Here is a 22,146-nt window from a genome sequence, read left to right as displayed (position 1 = left end):
TAACATAATACAGAACATTAGTCAAGAACAAACTTGTAAAGCATTATAATGCCTTGTAAACATATGTGTAGTACCTTACGCAGTCATAGTTAAATATAACTGCTGTGATAGGTCTATATTATGGCTTCTTGTTGTGCGTTAATGCTTGTACTCCTGTGTCCATGGGAACCAGGGCTATCGCTTAACGCAAGCCATTTCGATCTACGGTGTCCACAGATCGATTTATAATCTAAAATGTGGGTCGGAACCAGTACCAGAACCGCGCAGGTCCCCTAACCTGAAGGGGACTTTACATCTAAGTGGTTAATGCTTTATTGTACAGTCCAGTATAACGCTCTATGACTGCATCTATAAAGTCCTATGAATGTTTATAAGGCAATACAACACTTCACAAGAAGCCCCTTCAACTAAAGTGTTACCGGACTATTATAGCCTCCCAGTAGGTCAATGGCAGCTATACAGGCCAGCAAAGCCCAGTACAGACTAGTAAAACAAGGGTTGTGTTTATTTGACACTAAAAGAAACAAACTGACTGAAACAAGGAGGGACTATACTACCTAGACATTTTCCATTGCGTTCCCTAAGACTGGGGTTTACAAACGTTTTCACTCAGGCCCCCCTTCCATGCAGAAGGCACATTTCAGTTGAAGGCATTCAGTTGTACAACTGACTAGGTACCCCCTTTCCCTTTCATTTCCAGCATTGGGGAACATCCGGGGGCCTCCCTGTGCACGCCATGTCTATGGCACAAGCACTGATCATGACATCAACTGTTCACACCCTTCTTGTTGGTGGAGAGAATGTTGCAGGTTAAAGCTCATTTCCTGCAATTCTACACATTTTGTCACGGGGTGAAAAGAACATTTTGCAGTTTTAAAGCAAATTTTCTTGCAATTCTATACATTTCGCCATGTCTAATGTGTATTCATGTGATATTTGAGAGACACGAACATTACTACAAAATCTACGGGCTAAAAAACATTAGCTGACATGAGCTAGTTTCTGACAAGTTATAAATAGCTCTCTAAGGTCTGAAATGACTGACAGGACAAGAGGAACTGATGATGTAATACCTAATATAGAAATGACACCTTGTGCATTCTACTATTACAACTTCCAAGAGTAAGTTTAAAGCCGGACTGAGTTCCTTAATTTAAAAAAAATATATGTTTGGGAACCACTACCCTAAGGAACCCAAGTGATTGACAGGGGATTGACTTCTAACCTCTGATAGCGAACCACCCTGGCCAGAAGGAGTTGCAAGGTTCCACTGTAGCGACGGAACATGCTCACAGAGCTCAGCATGTTGTGAACCAGCAACACCTCCGACTCAGAACGCTCCTCTGGGCACTTCCGCATAATCTCCACCAGCAGGACAGGGATCCGGTCCTGGAATGTTCCAGACATAACGCTCACACACGTATACAAGCACACATACGCTCACACACATTCACACATAGCATTCACACTCAGACAGAGACGCACACCTACGCTCACACACATACACACACAGCTTTCACGCACACAGACACACACACACCTACGCCCACACACATACACACACACACCTATGCTCACACACATACGCACACAGCTTTCACACACGCACGCACACAGACACACACACACCTACGCTCACACACATAGCATTCACTCTCAGACAGAGACGCACACACACACACCTACGCTCACACACATACACACCTAGCTTTCACTCACATAGACAGAGACAAAGACACACACACCAAGGAGAACAGCGTTCCTTCCAGTCATAAGCACAGTATGGTCATACCCAGCATAGGTCTTCTAAATCCATACGGTATCGTTACCTCTTTCACTTTGAAGTGGTTCAGGTCAAACACCAGACTTTTACCCTGCAGGAACAGAAATCATTGTTGACTTTCCAGTCTTTCTGGATATAAAAACTGTAGCTTCTGTCTCAATCTCCCATCAAGACCGCTACATAAACCTGGTGGCCCGTTAGTCCAGCAAAACACAGCGCCTTATCACTTCCCCTTAACAGTAGCACTCTCCTACACACACACGACGCACCGTTCCACCGGCCGGCTGGTTGGTGATGGTCTCCCGGAAGTTGAACTCCATGAATTGGCGATAGTTGGAACGGGACATGAAGTAGCGGCAGAAGCGAGTCATCAGGATGACGCTGCGCACCGCCCACTTAAAGCCCAGCTTGCCCCGGCATGGAGCAGTCTGCACCGGGGACGAAAATAACATCTCCGCTGCCTGCTGGAAATGTAAAACCGCCGATGACTGGAGAAGGGAGCGAATAGAGAGGTCAATACATGGACTGGCTAGAGGAGGGAGACAGAGAGGTCAATACATGGACTGGCTAGAGGAGGGAGACAGAGAGGTCAATACATGGACTGGCTAGAGGAGGGAGACAGAGAGGTCAATACATGGACTGGCTAGAGGAGGGAGACAGAGAGGTCAAATACATGGACTGGCTAGAGGAGGGAGACAGAGAGCTCAATACATGGACTGGCAAGAGGAGGGAGACAGAGAAATCAATACATGGACTGGCTAGAGGAGGGAGACAGAGAGGTCAAATACATGGACTGGCTAGAGGAGGGAGACGGAGAGGTCAAATAAATGGACTGGCTAGAGGAGGGAGACGGAGAGGTCAATACATGGACTGGCTAGAGGAGGGAGACAGAGAGGTCAAATACATGGACTGGCTAGAGGAGGGAGACAGAGAGGTCAATACATGGACTGGCTAGAGGAGGGAGACAGAGAGGTCAAATACATGGACTGGCTAGAGGAGGGAGACAGAGAGGTCAATACATGGACTGGCTAGAGGAGGGAGACAGAGAGGTCAAATACATGGACTGGCTAGAGGAGGGAGACAGGGAGGTCAAATACATGGACTGGCTAGAGGAGGGAGACAGAGAGGTCAAATACATGGACTGGCTAGAGGAGGGAGACAGAGAGGTCAATACATGGACTGGCTAGAGGAGGGAGACAGAGAGGTCAATACATGGACTGGCTAGAGGAGGGAGACAGAGAGGTCAATACATGGACTGGCTAGAGGAGGGAGAGAGGTCAATACATGGACTAGCCAGTCTCCCTCCCTCTGTCTCCCTCCCTCACTCTGTTCTTCCCTCCCTTCTCTAGTCATCAGAGGAGGGAGAGTGAGGTCATGAGGTAAGGTCATTGGCATTGTCCCTACATCTTCTCCTAAACACCCATGGTCAGAGGACACAGGTTGGACTGAACTATGAACTAGAGTGGCATACATAACAGTACATGCCGTTGATAAGGGGGGAGGGGTTTATGTGGCCAGAAGGCCTAAACGTGAACTAAGAGAGCCTATGGAGAGCCGTTACCATAGAAATACAACTAAGATGGTATAATAATAATGGCTGACAGTTTGTGCTTGCAGTCTCTAACAAATATTCCTATCTAGCTTTCTATATCTATGCACATTACCACATCCTTGAGGTCCATCTTGGCCTCCTTCGCAGCTGCTGGAAACAGAATGAGATGCTGATCAAATGAACCAATAGCCCTCACCAGGACAAAATGATAGACATACCGGTGGTGGGTATGTTTCTAAGCCACAGCATTTTTGTAGTGACTAAGATGTAAATTAAGAAACAATGTGGTTTTACCTTTCTCCACTTTCTCTCCTGTCTCCATTGTCCAATGGTGTCAGGTGTTAGTTGTTTATTTTTGAGATATGGACTCCACCCACTAGAGAGGTTCCTCTGTGACATCACAGGGTGTATTTTATCACAGCGTCTCAGCCAGGACAGTCGTTGTGGAGGTGTCTTCTGAATCCCCCGGGAGAAAGGCCAAGTCCCCCCCAGTGGTATACCTACCCCAGGTTGACAACCACAGCGCTAGTCCATATTTTAGGCATAGACTCTTCAGTGATGTAGCTATGAGTGGGTAGAAGTCAAACCTAACCACTGACACAGGGTCAGATATTTGTTCATCCCCCTAAAGGTTAAGTGGATGTGGGGTAGGATAATCTGATCTTAGATCTGTGGTTGGGGGAACTTCTACCTCAAGCAATTGCAGTCCTAAACACATTATTGCCAAAAAGCACCAATCCCAATGTCAACCTGACCTAACCCTTCAATAACCCCTTATACAGCTTTCTGCTTATTTAGGCTTTAACAGAGATGTCAGAAAGACCATACAGAACTTCCAAAGGCAAGAAAAAAAGGTCCGTTGTTTTAGAAAAATTGATAATGAATATATTTATAACACTTCTATAAGGCTCATACAGCTATAACATGTTTGATATGCACTGATACATACAATGTCTCTCATACACATAATTATCAATCACAGAATAAAACACACAAATGTATCATAAACAGTTCACAGATTTCATTAAAACGATACAATTGAGGATCCTCCCATACGTTTATTATGACTCGGAGGACGTGTATAGGGTAGTGCATCTCAAACCACAGTAGTGGTAGTGTTATAGTTCTTATTTGATCCCAGGGATTTCACTGGTTGTACAGGGGAGGGATAGCAGCCTGGTCAATCAGACGGACTGCTGAGCTCACGTTTAGTTTCACTTCGGGAATGTGAGCTATCGCGAGATCAGGCTGGTTTCACAAGACAAGAGGGATAACCATAGAACTTCCACTAACACACTAGCTATTCTCGTACCGTCTCTGCTCACACACTTGTGATTTAACACTTATACCCTCTCCAACTCCATAACATATCATTATCTATTATCTTCCTCTTCAAACCCTGACACATTATTATCTATGCCCTTTCACAGTCTAATAGCCTAAAATAGTTCACATTACTGTTCGTAGTACGATCCATATGAGTCCAGTGATAGGTCTTTAAACGGGCATAGGGGGTGTGTCCTCACTGTCCTGCAACGTCATTGGTTGTCATTGTCGTTGACCGGCAGCCACACCCATGGCACAGAGATCCTCATTGGATGGTCCAGGCAGAGCAGCTTCAATAATCCCGCCCTCCTATTCCAGCAGCTGGCCTATCTAAGGGGAAATGGCTCAGTTCTGCCTCCAGGACAAGACTCAAGACAATAAACATCCACCTGCAGAACCTTATTTGAGTTCCAAAACAAACATAGGAAAGCATAGAAAACTTGTAGAAAGGCTCAGAGTGGTAGGTAGGACAGGTCCAATCAGAGCACAGTAGAAAGGCTCAGAGTGGTGGGTAGGACAGGTCCAATCAGAGCACAGTAGAAAGGCTCAGAGTGGTGGGTAGGACAGGTTCAATCAGAGCACAGTAGAAAGGCTCAGAGTGGTGGGTAGGACAGGTCCAATCAGAGCACAGTAGAAAGGTTCAGAGTGGTAGGTAGGACAGGTCCAATCAGAGCACAGTAGAAAGGCTCAGAGTGGTGGGTAGGACAGGTCCAATCAGAGCACAGTAGAAAGGCTCAGAGTGGTGGGTAGGACAGGTCCAATCAGAGCACAGTACAATCTCAGCCTCCAGTATTTATGCTGCAGTAGTTTATGTGTCGGGGGGCTGGGGTCAGTTTGTTATATCTGGAGTACTTCTCCTGTCCTATTCGGTGTCCTGTGTGAATCTAAGTGTGCGTTCTCTAATTCTCTCCTTCTCTCTTTCTTTCTCTCTCTCGGAGGACCTGAGCCCTAGGACCATGCCCCAGGACTACCTGACATGATGACTCCTTGCTGTCCCCAGTCCACCTGGCCATGCTGCTGTTCCAGTTTCAACTGACCTGAGCCCTAGGACCATGCCCCAGGACTACCTGACATGATGACTCCTTGCTGTCCCCAGTCTACCTGGCCATGCTGCTGCTCCAGTTTCAACTTCCACCTGACTGTGCTGCTGCTCTAGTTTCAACTGTTCTGCCTTATTATTATTCGACCATGCTGGTCATTTATGAACATTGAACATCTTGACCATGTTCTGTTATAATCTCCACCCGGCACAGCCAGAAGAGGACTGGCCACCCCACATAGCCTGGTTCCTCTCTAGGTTTCTTCCTAGGTATTGGCCTTTCTAGGGAGTTTTTCCTAGCCACCGTGCTTCTCCACCTGCATTGCTTGCTGTTTGGGGTTTTAGGCTGGGTTTCTGTACAGCACTTTGAGATATCAGCTGATGTACGAAGGGCTATATAAATAAATTTGATTTGATTTGATTTGAAAGGCTCAGAGTGGTGGGTAGGACAGGTCCAATCAGAGCACAGTAGAAAGGTTTGGGTTCGCTGTTTTTTTTATCGTTATGATTGTCTTGAGTTAGGCTTGGTTGTCAGGTTTTGGGATGTGGGGGGCAGAGGTGGAAGGGGGCAGGGAGGAGGGTTAGGAGAAGTCCCACACCTCCTCTGTGGAGTGAGCGATGGAGGAGGTGGGGGGGTGGCAGGACGGGGAAGGGGAGCAGGACACAGGGGGGTCATCGGGGCTGGAAACTCCAAGGGGCACCGCGGGGTACATGAGACTGAGGAAGGAGTCCCGGGTATGATGCCTTTTCACCTGTCATACAGTCCACAGAAAAATACATGAATACGAAGTCAGCCACACCGTGCCACAGAATGCAATCCAGTCCAAAACAGAGCATTTTGATGATGATGAGACCTACCTGTTTGAAGAAGGCATGGGTCAACAGTGTAGAAGCAGAGGGTCTATGGAACACCAAAACAGGACAAAGTCACACCATGCCTTAATGTCCCACAACACTGTCATATCTAGCAGTCACACCGTGCCTTAATGTCTCACGACACTGTCATATCTAGCAGTCACACCGTGCCTTAATGTCCCACAACACTGTCATATCTAGCAGTCACACCGTGCCTTAATGTCCCACAACACTGTCATATCTAGCAGTCACACCGTGCCTTAATGTCCCACAACACTGTCATATCTAGCAGTCACACCGTGCCTTAATGTCCCACAACACTGTCATATCTAGCTGTCACACCGTGCCTTAATGTCCCACAACACTGTCATATCTAGCAGTCACACCGTGCCTTAATGTCCCACAACACTGTCATATCTAGCAGTCACACCGTGCCTTAATGTCTCACAACACTGTCATATCTAGCAGTCACACCGTGCCTTAATGTCCCACAACACTGTCATATCTAGCAGTCACACCGTGCCTTAATGTCCCACAACACTGTCATATCTAGCAGTCACACCGTGCCTTAATGTCTCACAACACTGTCATATCTAGCAGTCACACCGTGCCTTAATGTCCCACAACACTGTCATATCTAGCAGCACTGGGAATCTCACATATTACACGCCTTTCAAAAATGACAGAAATTCAGACAGAACACAAGAACATTTAAAATTGTTCCTTGAATGAAAGAACCGACTTCAAACGGAGGTACCAGAGCCCCTGTATAACGTCTGCTGCTCCTGTGTATAACGTCTGCTGCCCCTGTGTGTGTGTCTCACCTGCATTCGGTGTGTGTGTTGTTGTGTGTGTGCTTGTGTTCGGTGTGTGTGTTGTTGTGTGTGCGTTGCGTTCGGTGTGTGTGTTGTTGTGTGTGTGCTTGCGTTCGGTGTGTGTGTTGTTGTGTGTGTGCGTTGCGTTCGGTGTGTGTGTTGTTGTGTGTGTGCGTTGCGTTCGGTGTGTGTGTTGTTGTGTGTGCGTTGCGTTCGGTGTGTGTGTTGTTGTGTGTGTGCTTGCGTTCGGTGTGTGTGTTGTTGTGTGTGCGTTGCGTTCGGTGTGTGTGTTGTTGTGTGTGTGCTTGTGCTCGGTGTGTGTGTTGTTGTGTATGTGTTGCGTTCGGTGTGTGTGTTGTTGTGTATGTGTTGCATTCGGTGTGTGTGTTGTTGTGTGTGTGCGTTGCGTTCGGTGTGTGTGTTGTTGTGTATGTGTTGCGTTCGGTGTGTGTGTTGTTGTGTGTGTGCGTTGCGTTCGGTGTGTGTGTTGTTGTGTATGTGTTGCGTTCGGTGTGTCTGCACAGGTGTATGTCTCACCTGCAGTCGGGCTGCTGTTGCAGACACAGCTGGACCAGGTTGTGCAGGGTGACCGAGTGGTTCTTGGGGGCGGGGCTCTGAGGTCTCTCGGCGGTGGCGGTGCGGGTCAGGCTGCCCGTGGCAACACTCTCCCCGATGCCAGAGTCCACCCCGGAGCGGGACACCTTCAGCCCCCTCAGCTCCCCGAGGGGGGAGGGGGCCACGTCCAGCAGGCAGCAGTGGGACCCACGCAGCTTCTGGAGCAGCATCTGGAGGGAGAGACACAGACATATAGACACAGTCACACAGAGGGAGAGAGATGGAGAAAAAACGAGACTCTCATAGACTGAACTATGTTTTGTAATGTATGAGAACAGCCCTAGCGTATGGCATTATGCCGTATTAATGTAAGGCCCCAGTACCTGTGTAGGGGGCATGTCCTGGAAAGGCACCCTGCCACTGACCAGCTCACAGACTACTATCCCCAGACTGTAGATGTCTGACTTCACCCCATAGCCATGCAGGTCCTGTCGTAGCAGCTCTGGGCTGAGCCAGGGTAGCAGGGCGGGGCTGTGGTGGGGCATGTCGAACACAGTCCTCACCTTCTTCCCATCCCGCATCATACTGTAAACACTGTGCAGCCCCGAGAGGTAGACACGGCCCTCCCCAGACAGCAGGATGTGACTGGCCTTCACTCCCCTGAGAGGAAGAGGAGATGAGCGTTCACTCTCGCCAAATCTTCAGGCTTCTACACAACTACAGTCAACTAACTATTGATGATGCATGAGGTTGTTTTTACCAGCTCAGATCAACTGTCCCTGGCACATTCTACATGTTGAGAGCAACTCCGAGCAACTATGTCCACCTGAGACAGCAAACTAGGCTGATTCTTTCAACAAATCAAATGAAATGTTATTGGTCACAAGCGCCGAATACAACAGGTGTAGACTTTGCCGTGAAGTGCTTACTCACGGGCCCTAGAAGCATTTGCTAAATAGGAAACACATAGTAACACAATAGCGAGGCTGTAAACAAGGAGTACAGGTACCATCTAACAGTTGGATTGGCTGTAGTTGGACAGAAGTGTATCGGTGTTGCTTCCGCCCCTCTCCTCGCCCCAACCTGGGCTCCAACCAGGGACCCTCTGAACACATCAGCAAGTTGCCACCAGCAACTTTCCTCCCTCACCTGTGCACGTAGCCCATGAGGTGCAGGTATTGCAGAGCCTTCAGGACTCCGTGGAGGAGGTAAGCGATCAGGGACTCACTCATCCCGTCAGGGAAGAAGGTCCTCAGCAGGCTATCTGCCGAACCTGGGACAGACAGAGAGACACATCGGTAACCATGGTTCCAAATAGTTCGTAATGTTTCTTACAAACATAGGCATTTTTTACCATGTCATTTCTGTACCATAAAAAATCAAGTTCAACCAACTTATCGCTGAGAGAAGGAGCATGGATGAAGAGAGATGGGGGGAGTAAGTGTGGGAGAGGGATGGTGAGAGGAAAGGAGTGTTAGAAGATGCATGCAGTAGACTGACCGTAGCCCATGAGTGGTGTGAGGACCCAGAGCTGGCAGCAGGAGCTGAAGACCAGGCGAGAGGTCAGCAGGTTGGGGTGGCGGAAAAGCCTGGAGAGAAGAACCTCGTTCTGGGGACACAGCCAGGAAACACTGGGGTCACACAGCCAGGAAACACTGGGGTCACACAGCCAGGAAACATTGGTGTCACACAGCCAGGAAACATTGGTGTCACACAGCCAGGAAACACTTGGGTCACACAGACAGGAAACACTGGGGTCACACAGTCAGCCAGGTGGCTTGTCCCACTGCCAAGTGCCAACAATGTTATTATGAACAATGACCTAAATGGTCCCTGACCCTGGATCTAGAGAGTAAGAGCGAAGGTTTTTGTTCCAGCCCAATGCTAACTCATCTTATTCAAGTAATCGTCCGACTCAACTAACTACGAAATTGATTAGTTGAATCAGGTGTTTTGAATCAGTTGTGGCTGGAACAAAATATGTATCTTCTGACATGAACTTCAATGAAAAGACAAGGTGGGTCGTATCTGTAGGACCTTTAAAACAGTACCGCACCATCAACTGTAGCAGCTCATCCTCAGTACACTCATCCAGGTTGGTGTTCTTGACTGCCACCAGCTGGCGGGAGGGGGTGTGGCGCGCCATGCGCACCTGGCTCAGGTTGTTGAAGCCTTTCCCTGTGAACACGGTTTGGTAATAAATATTAAGACATGTAGAAACACGTTCAACTCTGAAAATGCTTCATTCTCAGGTACTGTGTGGTTAGTATGGTCTTCAATAATCCAGGGAGATTTGTGAACTAATATTTTGAATTGGCCAGTTTATTCAACAGCTGTGCCAAAAGGTAATAGACTATGTGTAACAGAAAATGTCCACAATACAAACGCTTTATACTCGGGCTATGTGTAGTATGGGACTTGGTCAGTGAAATTGTAAACAATGCTTTTGGATGAGCTTTCTATTCAACAGTAACATGCTAAAAGGAAATATGCTTTGTATTTGTCAGAGGAGATATTACTCTGCAGGCAACAACTACGTAGTGAAAGGACTTGTCTTTCTGGGTTGTAGTGATGAGTTGATTTGTGACCAATGGTATGCTCACCCAGCTCTGACAGCAGCTGGTAGTGGGCGGAGTTAGCAGAGAGCGCTGTGATGTCATCGCTGCCTGCACCACCCCAGGTGAAAGTGCATTCTGAGACGTCGGAGCTCTGTGAAGAATCAAACACACACGTACTCACACACAACCCTGAAATGTATCAGCAGCATATTTCATTAGATCACAGAACATGTAGTAACAACATGGTAATAGTATGAAACATGTTGTAGCTGGTTACAATAATAACCTTCTTTACCTAGATGAGGGATAGTTCACCCAAAGGAACTGTTTTTCTTACCCTGAAGGCAATCTACAAATACAGTCTACAAGTACTTTAGTATAGCATGGTATGTTAAACTAACATGAAATGGGCCCATTTAGCAGAGAGGAGGAAGCAGAATGAGGGTGAGTGAATGTTGCCTTTGAGCCTGAAGAGGTCAAAGTACTTTGGTGGTGTGGTGATGACCAACCAGTGGCTGCCACAGGGGGGCCCTGTGGTGTTAAGCCTCACAGGGTAATGCTGGGGTGGGGGTAGTTTCACTGGGGCCGGTGTTGGGGGGAGGGAGAGGCTGTAAAGTACTTTGTGTTAAGGGGTCAGGGCCGAGCACAGACCTTTCAGGGGGCCGATGCTTAAACTAATTCATACCTCAAAATTCAGAACATACCACTGCCTTTGTAGCGAACCGTTTTATTTGTTTTAGCATAGACCTATTTATTTCTGCAACAACATACTCAATCATCACAAAATGAAAGCTAGTTAGTTACAGTGCCTCCTAAAGACGTGGGGAAAAGGAGGGCTATCAGCTGATCATTCATGTTGATGATTGATGTACATCTGCTAGTTAGTGAGCAAGATTTGTTTTTATTGATTGTGATTTATCTTAAACGCTCTTAAATATTAACTTCATGATATGAAACTCATCATCCTCTAACTCAAGAGATGTGGCTGGCTGGCTATTGGCTTGTGTGGATATTTTAGTATCACCTGGTGGTTAACTAGAGTCTTAATCTCATGACTCTGGATCAGAAGGTTGTGAGGTGGACACTCGTGTTTTATTTTAACCCTATCCAAACCTTAACCCTTACCTTAACCAATCAGAATGAGTGTCTAACCTTAACCCTTACCTTAACCAATCAGAATGAGTGTCTAACCTTAACCCTTAGCTTAACCATTCAGAATGAGTGTCTAACCTTAACCCTTAGCTTAACCAATCAGAATGAGTGTCTAACCTTAACCCTTAGCTTAACCAATCAGAATGAGTGTCTCACTGTTACCCTTAGCTTAACCATTCAGAATGAGTGCCTAAACAATGTTTTAACCCGATCCAAAACCTTAACCCTTAATCTTCTAAATTTGACGTTTTGAGCAATTTCGAAATGTGATGTTTGGAGAAATAGAACGATACCTAGAATGAGGAGTCAACCCAAAAAGCGTAAAAAGCACTTCGAAATGTGTCGTTTGGAACAACTTCGAAATGTGACGTTTAGATAAATGTAAATAAACATCTGATTCTGCAGTGAGACTGTGAGATCTTGTTGCGAGCCTAGACTACCTGTGACGCTGCTGCCAACTGAGGAAGGGATGGAGTCGGGTCGGGGGGAGGGTCGTTGATGCAGCCGCTCCTCTCTCTGTGCTCTGTGTATCAGCCAATGTAACAGTGTTCCTTCTGTCCCTCTCCTCGCCCCTACCTGGCCTCGAACCAGGGGTAACAGTGTTCCTTCCGTCCCTCTCCTCGCCCCTACCTGGCCTCGAACCAGGGGTAACAGTGTTCCTTCCGTCCCTCTCCTCGCCCCTACCTGGCCTCGAACCAGGGGTAACAGTATTCCTTCCGTCCCTCTCCTCGCCCCTACCTGGCCTCGAACCAGGGGTAACAGTGTTCCTTCCGTCCCTCTCCTCGCCCCTACCTGGCCTCGAACCAGGGGTAACAGTGTTCCTTCTGTCCCTCTCCTCGCCCCTACCTGGCCTCGAACCAGGGGTAACAGTGTTCCTTCCATCCCTCTCCTCGTCCCTACCTGGCCTCGAACCAGAGACCCTCTGCACCCATCGAAAACAGTCACCTTCAAAGCAACGTTACCCATCGCTCCACAAAAGCCTTGCAGAGCAAGGGAAACAATTACTCCAAGGTCTCAGAGCGAGTGATGTCACCGATTGAAGCGCTATTAGTGCACACCCCGCTAACTAGCTAGCCATTTCACACCGGTTACACCATCTAGACTGATTATTGATGATGATGTAACTCAAGGGTTAATCAAATGTTATACTGCTGTGGCAACACTGTTGAAATTATAAACTAGGTAGCTAGCTACACACACTAGACTGGTGGCCGCATCTCATGCATGTTTGGATACCGGGCATGTGCAATCTCAGTACATGGCAGACTGGGGAAAAAGGCGCAACTGGGCAAGCGCAAGATCTGTACAGGGCTGACCAACAGGAGCAACCAACAGGAGCAACCAACAGGGCTGACCAACAGGAGCAACCAACAGGGCTGACCAACAGGAGCAACCAACAGGGCTGACCAACAGAGCTGACCAACAGGGCTATCCAACAGGGCTATCCAACAGAGCTAACCAACAGGGCTGACCAACAGAGCTGACCAACAGGAGCAACCAGAAGGAGCAACCAACAGGAGCAACCAACAGGGCTGACCAACAGGAGCAACCAACAGGAGCAACCAACAGGGCTGACCAACAGGGCTGACCAACAGAGCTGACCAACAGGGCAATCCAACAGGGCTGACCAACAGGGCTAACCAACAGGGCTGACCAACAGGGCTGACCAACAGGAGCAACCAACAGGGAAGACCAACAGGAGCAACCAACAGGGCTGACCAACAGGAGCAACCAACAGGGCTGACCAACAGGGCTGACCAACAGGAGCAACCAACAGGGCTGACCAACAGGAGCAACCAACAGGGCTGACCAACAGAGCTGACCAACAGGGCTATCCAACAGGGCTGACCAACAGAGCTAACCAACAGGGCTGACCAACAGAGCTGACCAACAGGGCTAACCAACAGGGCTGAACAACAGGAGCAACCAACAGGGCTAACCAACAGGGCTGACCAACAGAGCTGACCAACAGGGCTAACCAACAGGGCTGACCAACAGGAGCAACCAACAGGGCTGACCAACAGGAGCAACCAAAAGGGCTGACCAACAGAGCTGACCAACAGGGCTGACCAACAGGGCTGACCAACAGAGCTAACCAACAGGGCTGACCAACAGACATGACCAACAGGGCTAACCAACAGGGCTGACCAACAGAGCTGACCAACAGGGCTAACCAACAGGGCTGACCAACAGGAGCAACCAACAGGGCTGACCAACAGGAGCAACCAACAGGTCTGATCAACAGGAGCAACCAACAGGTCTGATCAACAGGAGCAACCAACAGACAACATCACGACAACTTGTGGGCAATTGGTTCAGAACAACAATGACCAAAACTTTTACCAAAAAAATTATATATACACCACCACACAAAAGGGCACTTGGCGAGTGGGAGGGCAAAGTGCTGGGCACAGGTTGACTCCCATCTGTGCACATGCCTGGGCGGGATGCTGTGGCAGTTAGCTCCAGGGTGAGCTGACACAGCAGCTATGAAAAAGGCTTGCTGCTGTGCTATACAGCATGAATAGCTTTGGTTCACTTATAGGCTATGTAATGTTCTAGTGATCTGGTCAGTGGCTGGCAGCCCTATTATGTGGTAGGTTACATGCAGCTCTACCATCACATAGACAGGACCCGGAACTGTCCTAAGTTGTCCTAGTGGTCCTTTCTGACCTCTGACCTGATAGAATAGAACTAGGCTGACCACACCATAAAGACAAGGCCGGGTGGGCTTCAGTGCTCCGATTGGATGCTAACAGAGTGGACACAGCACTGTACTGACCAGGTATTGGTGGCTGACGTCCTCATACTGGTCCTCTATGCTGATTGGCTGGACCTGCGTGGGGGAGATGCAGGAGCAGTCCTGGGGAAGAGGGGAGGAGGGAGGAGGGGGTGAGACATGCTCCCGGAGGAGAGGAGAATAGAGGAGAGGAGTGAGACGGTCCAATAGGGAAGGAGGGAGGAGAGGACAGGCATGCCGTCATGCCCTTATAAGGAGATAAGGAGGGACTTAGGAGGACAACACTGAAGAGATACTTTTGGAGCATCAAGGTTGGAGCCAATGTGGAAAACAACAGTGTTTGTGGAGGAAGACATGCAGTGCATGTCCATGAAGTGACTGCTACTTTAGAAAGAGACAGTTGATGACAGGGTTAGCAGCAGATTGGTACCCATGATATAACCTACAGGGAAAGGTAATGGCAATATGCATGGATAATGAGATGGGTCTTATGAATGAACCCTGATAAAGAGTTCTAGGATTGGAGCATGGCCAGATCAATGCGCTATGAGAGAGAAACACTGCACACCTGGAGGAGACGCTGGCTCATTAGATCATCATCATCAACAACCTCTTTAGATAAATCAGTGTCATGATCGGCTAAACATCAAAGCCATGCTGATTAGAATAAATATCCCTTACCAAGAAAGACATGGAGTTCTCTTTGTGGGGGTTAGCGCTTCACGCGATGGCATTTATCCGCTCCACGACCACAGCACGCGCTGTACAATGAGAGCGATGGAGAGAGAGAGAGGGGGAGGGAGAGAGAGAGAGAATGAGCAAGTGGAGAAATACATGGTAACATGAGAGACTTAGTTAGGATTCAACCTGAGAGACAGCCTCCCCCATGGGGCGTCTGTATGTCCATACAGTTTACCTGGCTGTACTCTGCCGGGTTCAGATTCCACTACGTTGGCATCTGGCTTCATCACTTCATGCAAAACACTGCTCCACGTTCTTGAAAAACATCACACAAAATGATTGATGATTAAATAAGCAATACTAGCCCCTGCAGGGATTTTGTGCTGAACGCATGCTGTTGTAAAAAAATACATTTTCACGAAGGTATCAAAATGTCTCGACAAAAATAACTATGCCAGTCGGTGACCACAAAATACTGAGATTAAAACACGCATTACGTGACTGTTTGGTGCGCAATAGCCCGATTTCCATCGATATTCGTTACATTTTCGTGATACAGAATCATTGTAGCCACATCTGAATGTAAGCATCTGAAATGCATGTGGTCCATCGCTTTGGCTGTAGCTAAGTGCCTCGATGCATATTTTCTCCCCGTCTCTCATGCCACAGCATGAATGGGAAGGGGTCTTTGAGGACAGTGCGTCGTCGTGTCCCATTCTATGAGCGCGCGAACTGATGATGAGTCCTTGGTCCCTGACCGTTATTGTTCTTTATAGGTCGTCGCTGTCATCTACCCACCACTGTGAAAGCTGTAAGTCTTTAACAACCCCATATAGTGACAGTTCTTGCCTGTTGTTGTTGGGGAATTATTTTGCTTTTAACCGATATTCTATTGTATTGTATTCCAGTCTATTCTGTTCTATTCTAGCTATTTTATTATAATCTACTGACAGACACCCTACTAGGGGGGGAAATGGTTGAATCATCGTTGTTTCCACGTCATAAAATAATAATATGTAATGGCGTTGAATCAGCGTGGGAAAATGATTGGATGTGCCAAAAGTCATCAACATAAGGCCATTTCGTATTTTTTAAATCAGATGATGTGGTGACATTGTTGTTGATTTCCCGTTGATTTCACGTTAGTTGACAACTCAACAAAATGTAAATCAAAACGACGTTGAACTGATGTCTGTGTCCAGTGGAACGGGCCCAACACTGTAGCAGAGAAAGAGGTTGTCCTCTCTGATTGTAACCTACACATGTTTAGTACATGTTTTCATATAACCACGTAAAAAAAATAATCACATAATCACATAATTTGTGGATGCAGGATTGCATGTGACTGCAATGAGTTTACTCACACTGAAAATCAGTTTATGAAATCTTCATGCCCAATCATAACAAAATCAGGCTGGGTTTTTTAACCAACTTACTCTTGCTCTGAATGCGAAACAAACTTGAACAAACCAAGCATGACATGAGGAAGCTTACAACTCGAAACTTAAACATTTATAACTTGGCAAAGTTAAGATTTATGACAACGCAAAATATGACGTAATGTACAAGTTGTGCGTACAGACACTGTTTTGACTGAAGATAATAAAATATTTTCAAGATGTAATGGAATGAAATAGAAACAAATTGCGATGCGTTATACACACTGTTAAAACAAATGTATATTGTTGAGAGTATGAAGTTTGAAACTTATAGTTAATGGCAACAACATACTTCACCTATGTTGTTGCTCTCCTCTCAGATGATTTGACGTAATGACGTAGATACTAAACTTGCGAGAACCTGATAAAAGTTTGGATATTATTGTTATTCATTTCATTTTCATCTGTGAACCGCACTGATTTATACCAGTACTTTTTAAATATTTTTTCCCTAATTCGTAGTACATTTTAGTTAGAATTCCATGTATCTTAAATTGATTTTAAATATGAATTAACAAAATAGATAACAAATAACAAACCTCAATGTATTTAGTGTAGGACTTTTATTTAGAAACACCACTCAATAAATATTGTCGCGTAATTTATACGTCACTCATTTCATCCGCGCGCTATTTCATGACGTAGTGCAACTATTAGCACCAACAGTCTGCCTGCTAATTTTCCCCCTAATATCTACTGTTGCCATTGTTTGAGATTTAGGATTGATGGGACCACATGTGCTCTGGGATTTGTCTAAGGTGTTTAAAATACATCGAAAGGTAGGTTGATGTTAATTTATATTACAAGAAAATCCGGATCATGAAATCCTTGCCAAAGGCCGGATGGAAATCACGGATGTGCCACAGAACTACCTAGCTCTGCAATGTTCATCATACTATTCATCATCACAATCCCCCCCAAAAACAAATCTCAGTCTTTTCAGAACGAAATCGTGAGATTATAATTTTAACGGGCGAAAACATACTTTTTGCGATTGTCGGTTTGGTTTATTATTATGAAACAAGTCCTTGCACTATCCTCTTGTCGAATTGTTCCATTGGTAGCGAGATCAAGGATTATTTTTGCACTTGTCACTTCTGCTCATCGCAGTTTATATTTAAATCCATATACTACGCCGTTGTTTTTATTATTACCCACAATCAGCGAGATGTTTTGTTGATGTTTATGACGAACACTCCACGGTGGTTACACTGTATCCCGCGAACACATAATAGTATTCTTACTGTTGATAAAGTAACAATGTAGCTATCAATGTTTGACATTGCCCTATGCTGACTGTTGTAGATCCCAAAGTCCAGAAGACTATATTCGAATTCCCTGTTTAGGATCATTTAAGTGTAATGACTTGGGAATTAAACATTTTAGCTAATATCTAAACTTTACATCCAATCTTGTACTTGTTGGAATCAAGTAGATTATATTTCCACCAATCATTGGTTAAATTTGATTTATGAACATGTTAATGCACAAATTCTAGACCGAATGACGATTAGCTAATTCTTTCTTCCCTCCTAGATGTGAATGTTTCTAACTTTTTTTGATTTTCCAAGTAAAAATAAGAGTACAGTTTCAAGTAAATAAGACATTTCTCCTCAGGATGAGTGTGGTTATGGACAGTTGTTCCACTAACTACTCAGCAGACCATCCCAGAGCTGTTGTTATGTGTGCCTGGTGTTGTGATAGAACTCCTGCTCAGACAGTCTGGTATTACATGGTCCTCTTGCCCCCTCCTGACACCCAAACAGTCATGTGCAGAAGAGAGTCCGTTAGATGGGGGCTAGCTAATTGGAGATTGACTCTGTGTGATTCCCTAGAAACAGAGGAAGAGAGTTGTAGGAACTCCTTTCACTCTACTGAGCCAAGCTGTACTGCGCTGGCCAGGTTATGCAACCCTCATAGTTGCTAGAAAGGACACGGTTCGGCTCGTCACGATAGTATGAAAACAGTAAAAGTGGGTGAGAGAGAAAGAGAGGGTTGGGGCAGAGCAGGTGGTCCACTGCAGATGAGACCTTAGTCCGGCACCTGTACACAAGATTAGATAACCTCCCTTTCTCCTCTCTATTCCTTCATAACTACAGGAAGGGGAAAGGATGGCAACAGTCTCCACCATTCTGCTTTGACCTGTCAAGCCCTTGTAGACAGTCTCCACCATGCTGCGTTGATCTGTCAAGCCCTTGTAGACAGTCTCCACCATGCTGCGTTGATCTGTCAAGCCCTTGTAGACAGTCTCCACCATGCTGCGTTGATCTGTCAAGCCCTTGTAGACAGTCTCCACCATGCTGCGTTGATCTGTCAAGCCCTTGTAGACAGTCTCCACCATGCTGCGTTGATCTGTCAAGCCCTTGTAGACAGTCTCCACCATGCTGCGTTGATCTGTCAAGCCCTTGTAGACAGTCTCCACCATGCTGCGTTGATCTGTCAAGCCCTTGTAGACAGTCTCCACCATGCTGCGTTGATCTGTCAAGCCCTTGTAGACAGTCTCCACCATTCTGCATTCTGCTTTGACCTGTCAAGCCCTTGTAGACAGTCTCCACCATGCTGCGTTGATCTGTCAAGCCCTTGTAGACAGTCTCCACCATGCTGCGTTGATCTGTCAAGCCCTTGTAGACAGTCTCCACCATGCTGCGTTGATCTGTCAAGCCCTTGTAGATCAGCGGTAGGGAATGACAGGAGACGAGGAAGGGAAGCCATTGGGAAAGCCATCTCTTGGGAAATGCCTCTCATGACCTTTCACCTTATCAGAGAAGGGGGGTGCGGGGCTACGCTCTGATTCTCTTCGCCTCTCCCCGACGTGTTTACTTGTTCACTGTCCCTCAGTTGTTAAAGGTATTGATTTCTTTGTGGTAACATGAGGTAGATGGGCTAGAATGAGATCACAGCTTGAAGAGAAGGATATAGGCTAGACAAGGCTAGAGAATCTTCCTGCAGTCAGGGAGAAGGAACGAAAGAAAGAAATATAAACCCATGTCTCAGTTAGCTACCTTGTCTCTTGTGTGTAGAGTAGACCAGTGACAGCATGTGGTGCAGTGTACTGTCAACTCCAATTTGGTTTGCCTTGCCCAAGGATGGATATGTCACTGAAACAAGGCCTGCTGCACTACTGTGGGTAAGGATGGATGTATCTGATGCTAAGTCCAATTCAAAAGGTTGCTATAAACATACTTCATCTCAAAGCAGGACTTCTGGGTCTTATTTACTGGGAAACGGCAAGAGGGCCAAAACGGGGAGGGACTTACAGTACCTGTACCTGACTTTGTCCAATAAGAAATGCATGTTTTCGTTTTCCATTGCAAAATGTTTTGATACGGTGTGCACTAATGAATAGGACCCTGGTTGGTGTATGGAACATCGAGGCTATTTTGCTACTAGTCATATGTAGTTGACTCGTAAGCACAGTTCCTATGACTATCACCCCTGATATTGGAAATAGAGTGAAAACGAGAAGGAATTGAAAGATGAATGTCACTGTGATGATTCCCCTGAGGATGAGTACACTGCAGCAGTGATATTTTGGGGGTTCGTGAGGAGGACAGAGTTATCTTATGTAAGGAGTCTGAGCTGCTATTTAGCTGAGGTATACAATCTCTTCTCTCTCTCGCTCTCTCGTGTGTGTGTGTGTGTGTGTGTGTGTGTGTGTGTGTGTGTGTGTGTGTGTGTTTCACATGCAGAGGGATACTCAGTCTTTCTCTTTCACATGCAGAGATTTTATATCATCTTAGAAGGCACTGCACTAGCCCTGACCCAGGATGAAAGTCTTGGATACGCTCGCACCCGACACAACACACTCAGACAGAGACCCCTACTCTATTTTCACCTTGAAATGTTGTAGACAGCACTAGCTCTACACTAGCCTAGCCTTGACCCGGGACCAACACACCACACATGTACGACCCACACTGGTCACTCGGTGCCTTAACTCTGCCTCCAACTCCATAACACAGTCAGAAGCCTTTGCCTTTAAGACTGTGCTTGGCTTCTCGTGGGAAGCCGCCCCTTTATAAGAACTCCCATCCTGTCTTGTGTCATCCCTTTAACATTGGAAAGTGTCTCGGTGTCAAACAACAGGAAGGGGCTTCCCCCCCACCCCCTCTCTAATGCTATGTGGCACATTTCTGTCTGCAGCTTGCCTGTCCTTATAATAGGACTGTGATTGACATTTTAGCTGCTGGAGGAGACTAGGAGTAGTCTCTATAGACTAGTGGTTTCACTAGAGCCTGGAGGAGGCTAGGAGTGGTCTCTATAGACTAGTGTTTTCACTAGAGCCTGGAGGAGGCTAGGAGTGGTCTCTATAGACTAGTGTTTTCACTAGGGCCTGGAGGAGGCTAGGAGTGGTCTCTATAGACAAGTGTTTTCACTAGGGCCTGGAGGAGGCTAGGAGTGGTCTCTATAGACGAGTGTTTTCACCAGAGCCTGGAGGAGGCTAGGAGTGGTCTCTATAGACTAGTGTTTTCACTAGAGCCTGGAGGAGACTAGGAGTGGTCTCTATAGACTAGTGTTTTCAGTAGGGCTTTAGCTGCTAGTCAGTATGACTCACTCAGACACTAAATGGTTAAGACCTCCAACAGCAGAATCAGCTGGAGGAGACTAGGAGTAGTCTCTATAGACTAGTGTTTTCACTAGGGCCCGGAGGAGGCTAGGAGTGGACTCTATAGACTAGTGTTTTCACTAGAGCCTGGAGGAGGCTAGGAGTGGTCTCTATAGACGAGTGTTTTCACCAGAGCCTGGAGGAGGCTAGGAGTGGCCTCTATAGACTAGTGTTTTCACTAGGGCCTGGAGGAGGCTATGAGTGGTCTCTATAGACAAGTGTTTTCACTAGGGCCTGGAGGAGGCTAGGAGTGGTCTCTATAGACGAGTGTTTTCACCAGAGCCTGGAGGAGACTAGGGGTGGTCTCTATAGACTAGTGTTTTCACTAGAGCCTGGAGGAGGCTAGGAGTGGTCTCTATAGACGAGTGTTTTCACTAGAGCCTGGAGGAGGCTAGGAGTGGTCTCTATAGACAAGTGTTTTCACTAGAGCCTGGAGGAGGCTAGGAGTGGTCTCTATAGACTAGTGTTTTCACTAGAGCATGGAGGAGGCTAGGAGTGGTCTCTATAGACTAGTGTTTTCACTAGAGCCTGGAGGAGGCTAGGAGTGGTCTCTATAGACTAGTGTTTTCACTAGAGCCTGGAGGAGACTAGGAGTGGTCTCTATAGACTTGTGTTTCCAGCAGGGCTCTAGCTGCTAGTCAGTATGTCTCACTCAGACACTAAATGGTTAAGACCTCCAACAGCAGAATCAGCTGGAGGAGACTAGGAGTAGTCTCTATAGACTAGTGTTTTCACTAGGGCCCGGAGGAGGCTAGGAGTGGTCTCTATAGACTAGTGTTTTCACTAGAGCCTGGAGAAGGCTAGGAGTGGTCTCTATAGACGAGTGTTTTCACTAGAGCCTGGAGGAGGCTAGGAGTGGTCTCTATAGACGAGTGTTTTCACTAGAGCCTGGAGGAGGCTAGGAGTGGTCTCTATAGACTAGTGTTTTCACTAGAGCCTGGAGGAGGCTAGGAGTGGTCTCTATAGACTAGTGTTTTCACTAGAGCCTGGAGGAAGCTAGGAGTGGTCTCTATAGACTAGTGTTTTCACTAGAGCATGGAGGAGA

At 46.8% G+C, this 22,146-nt stretch overlaps 3 protein-coding genes across 10 annotated transcripts in view; 1 reads left to right on the top strand and 2 right to left on the bottom strand.

Moving 5' to 3' along the window:
• Window positions 1-2,409, bottom strand: part of LOC109877895 (cyclic nucleotide-binding domain-containing protein 2) — a 6,946-nt gene extending 4,537 nt beyond the window's left edge. Inside the window, exons 1-3 of one of the 3 annotated variants that reach the window (XM_020470127.2) lie at window positions 2,053-2,409; window positions 1,830-1,874; window positions 1,226-1,389 (exon numbers count right to left, since the gene is read on the bottom strand). In XM_020470127.2, the coding sequence (XP_020325716.1) occupies window positions 1,226-1,389; window positions 1,830-1,874; window positions 2,053-2,235 (392 nt within the window). In that variant the 5' untranslated portion in view covers window positions 2,236-2,409. Of the gene's footprint in view, window positions 1-1,225; window positions 1,390-1,792 lie in introns of all 3 variants that reach the window. The other 2 variants (XM_031813668.1, XM_031813667.1) reach the window with 2 other exon arrangements.
• A 1,799-nt stretch (window positions 2,410-4,208) lies between these two features.
• LOC116359814 (STE20-related kinase adapter protein beta-like) lies at window positions 4,209-16,870 on the bottom strand. 4 transcript variants are annotated; one of them, XM_031813573.1, is made up of 12 exons: window positions 16,788-16,870; window positions 15,292-15,371; window positions 15,057-15,136; window positions 14,418-14,498; window positions 10,529-10,634; window positions 9,982-10,103; window positions 9,426-9,534; window positions 9,075-9,198; window positions 8,309-8,585; window positions 7,908-8,155; window positions 6,559-6,601; window positions 4,209-6,452 (listed from the first exon to the last, which is right to left on the bottom strand). In XM_031813573.1, exons 3-12 carry the CDS (start codon window positions 15,066-15,068, stop codon window positions 6,282-6,284), a joined length of 1,293 nt encoding a protein of 430 aa, XP_031669433.1. In that variant the 5' UTR covers window positions 15,069-15,136; window positions 15,292-15,371; window positions 16,788-16,870; the 3' UTR covers window positions 4,209-6,281. The 4 variants fall into 4 exon arrangements, with proteins under 4 accessions (XP_031669433.1, XP_031669435.1, XP_031669436.1 ...); XM_031813575.1 differs by having other exon boundaries at window positions 16,793-16,839; XM_031813576.1 differs by lacking the exon at window positions 14,418-14,498.
• Window positions 16,871-17,119: 249 nt separating this feature from the next.
• LOC109876969 (trafficking kinesin-binding protein 2) overlaps window positions 17,120-22,146 on the top strand; it is a 77,769-nt gene continuing 72,742 nt past the window's right edge. For all 3 annotated transcript variants that reach the window (XM_031813216.1, XM_031813214.1, XM_031813215.1), the window contains exon 1: window positions 17,120-17,274. The gene's annotated coding sequence lies outside the window, so the exon portion shown is untranslated. The remainder of the gene's footprint in view (window positions 17,275-22,146) is intronic.

This window comes from Oncorhynchus kisutch, unplaced genomic scaffold, assembly GCF_002021735.2.
Source record: "Oncorhynchus kisutch isolate 150728-3 unplaced genomic scaffold, Okis_V2 Okis05a-Okis16b_hom, whole genome shotgun sequence".
In the NCBI taxonomy this organism is placed as follows: Eukaryota; Metazoa; Chordata; class Actinopteri; order Salmoniformes; family Salmonidae; genus Oncorhynchus; species Oncorhynchus kisutch.
Note: the sequence above shows the minus strand (reverse complement) of the source record. Positions and strands in the feature narration are given on the sequence as shown.

Excerpts from the sequence above, each read along its gene's own strand:
- LOC116359814 (XM_031813573.1), bottom strand. Across the intron at positions 10,635-14,417 it reads ACGTCAGCCACCAATACCTG|AGCTCCGACGTCTCAGAATG; the intron begins GTCAGTACAGTG and ends GATTCTTCACAG. Across the intron at positions 9,535-9,981 it reads ATGAGCTGCTACAGTTGATG|AACGAGGTTCTTCTCTCCAG; the intron begins GTGCGGTACTGT and ends CTGTGTCCCCAG.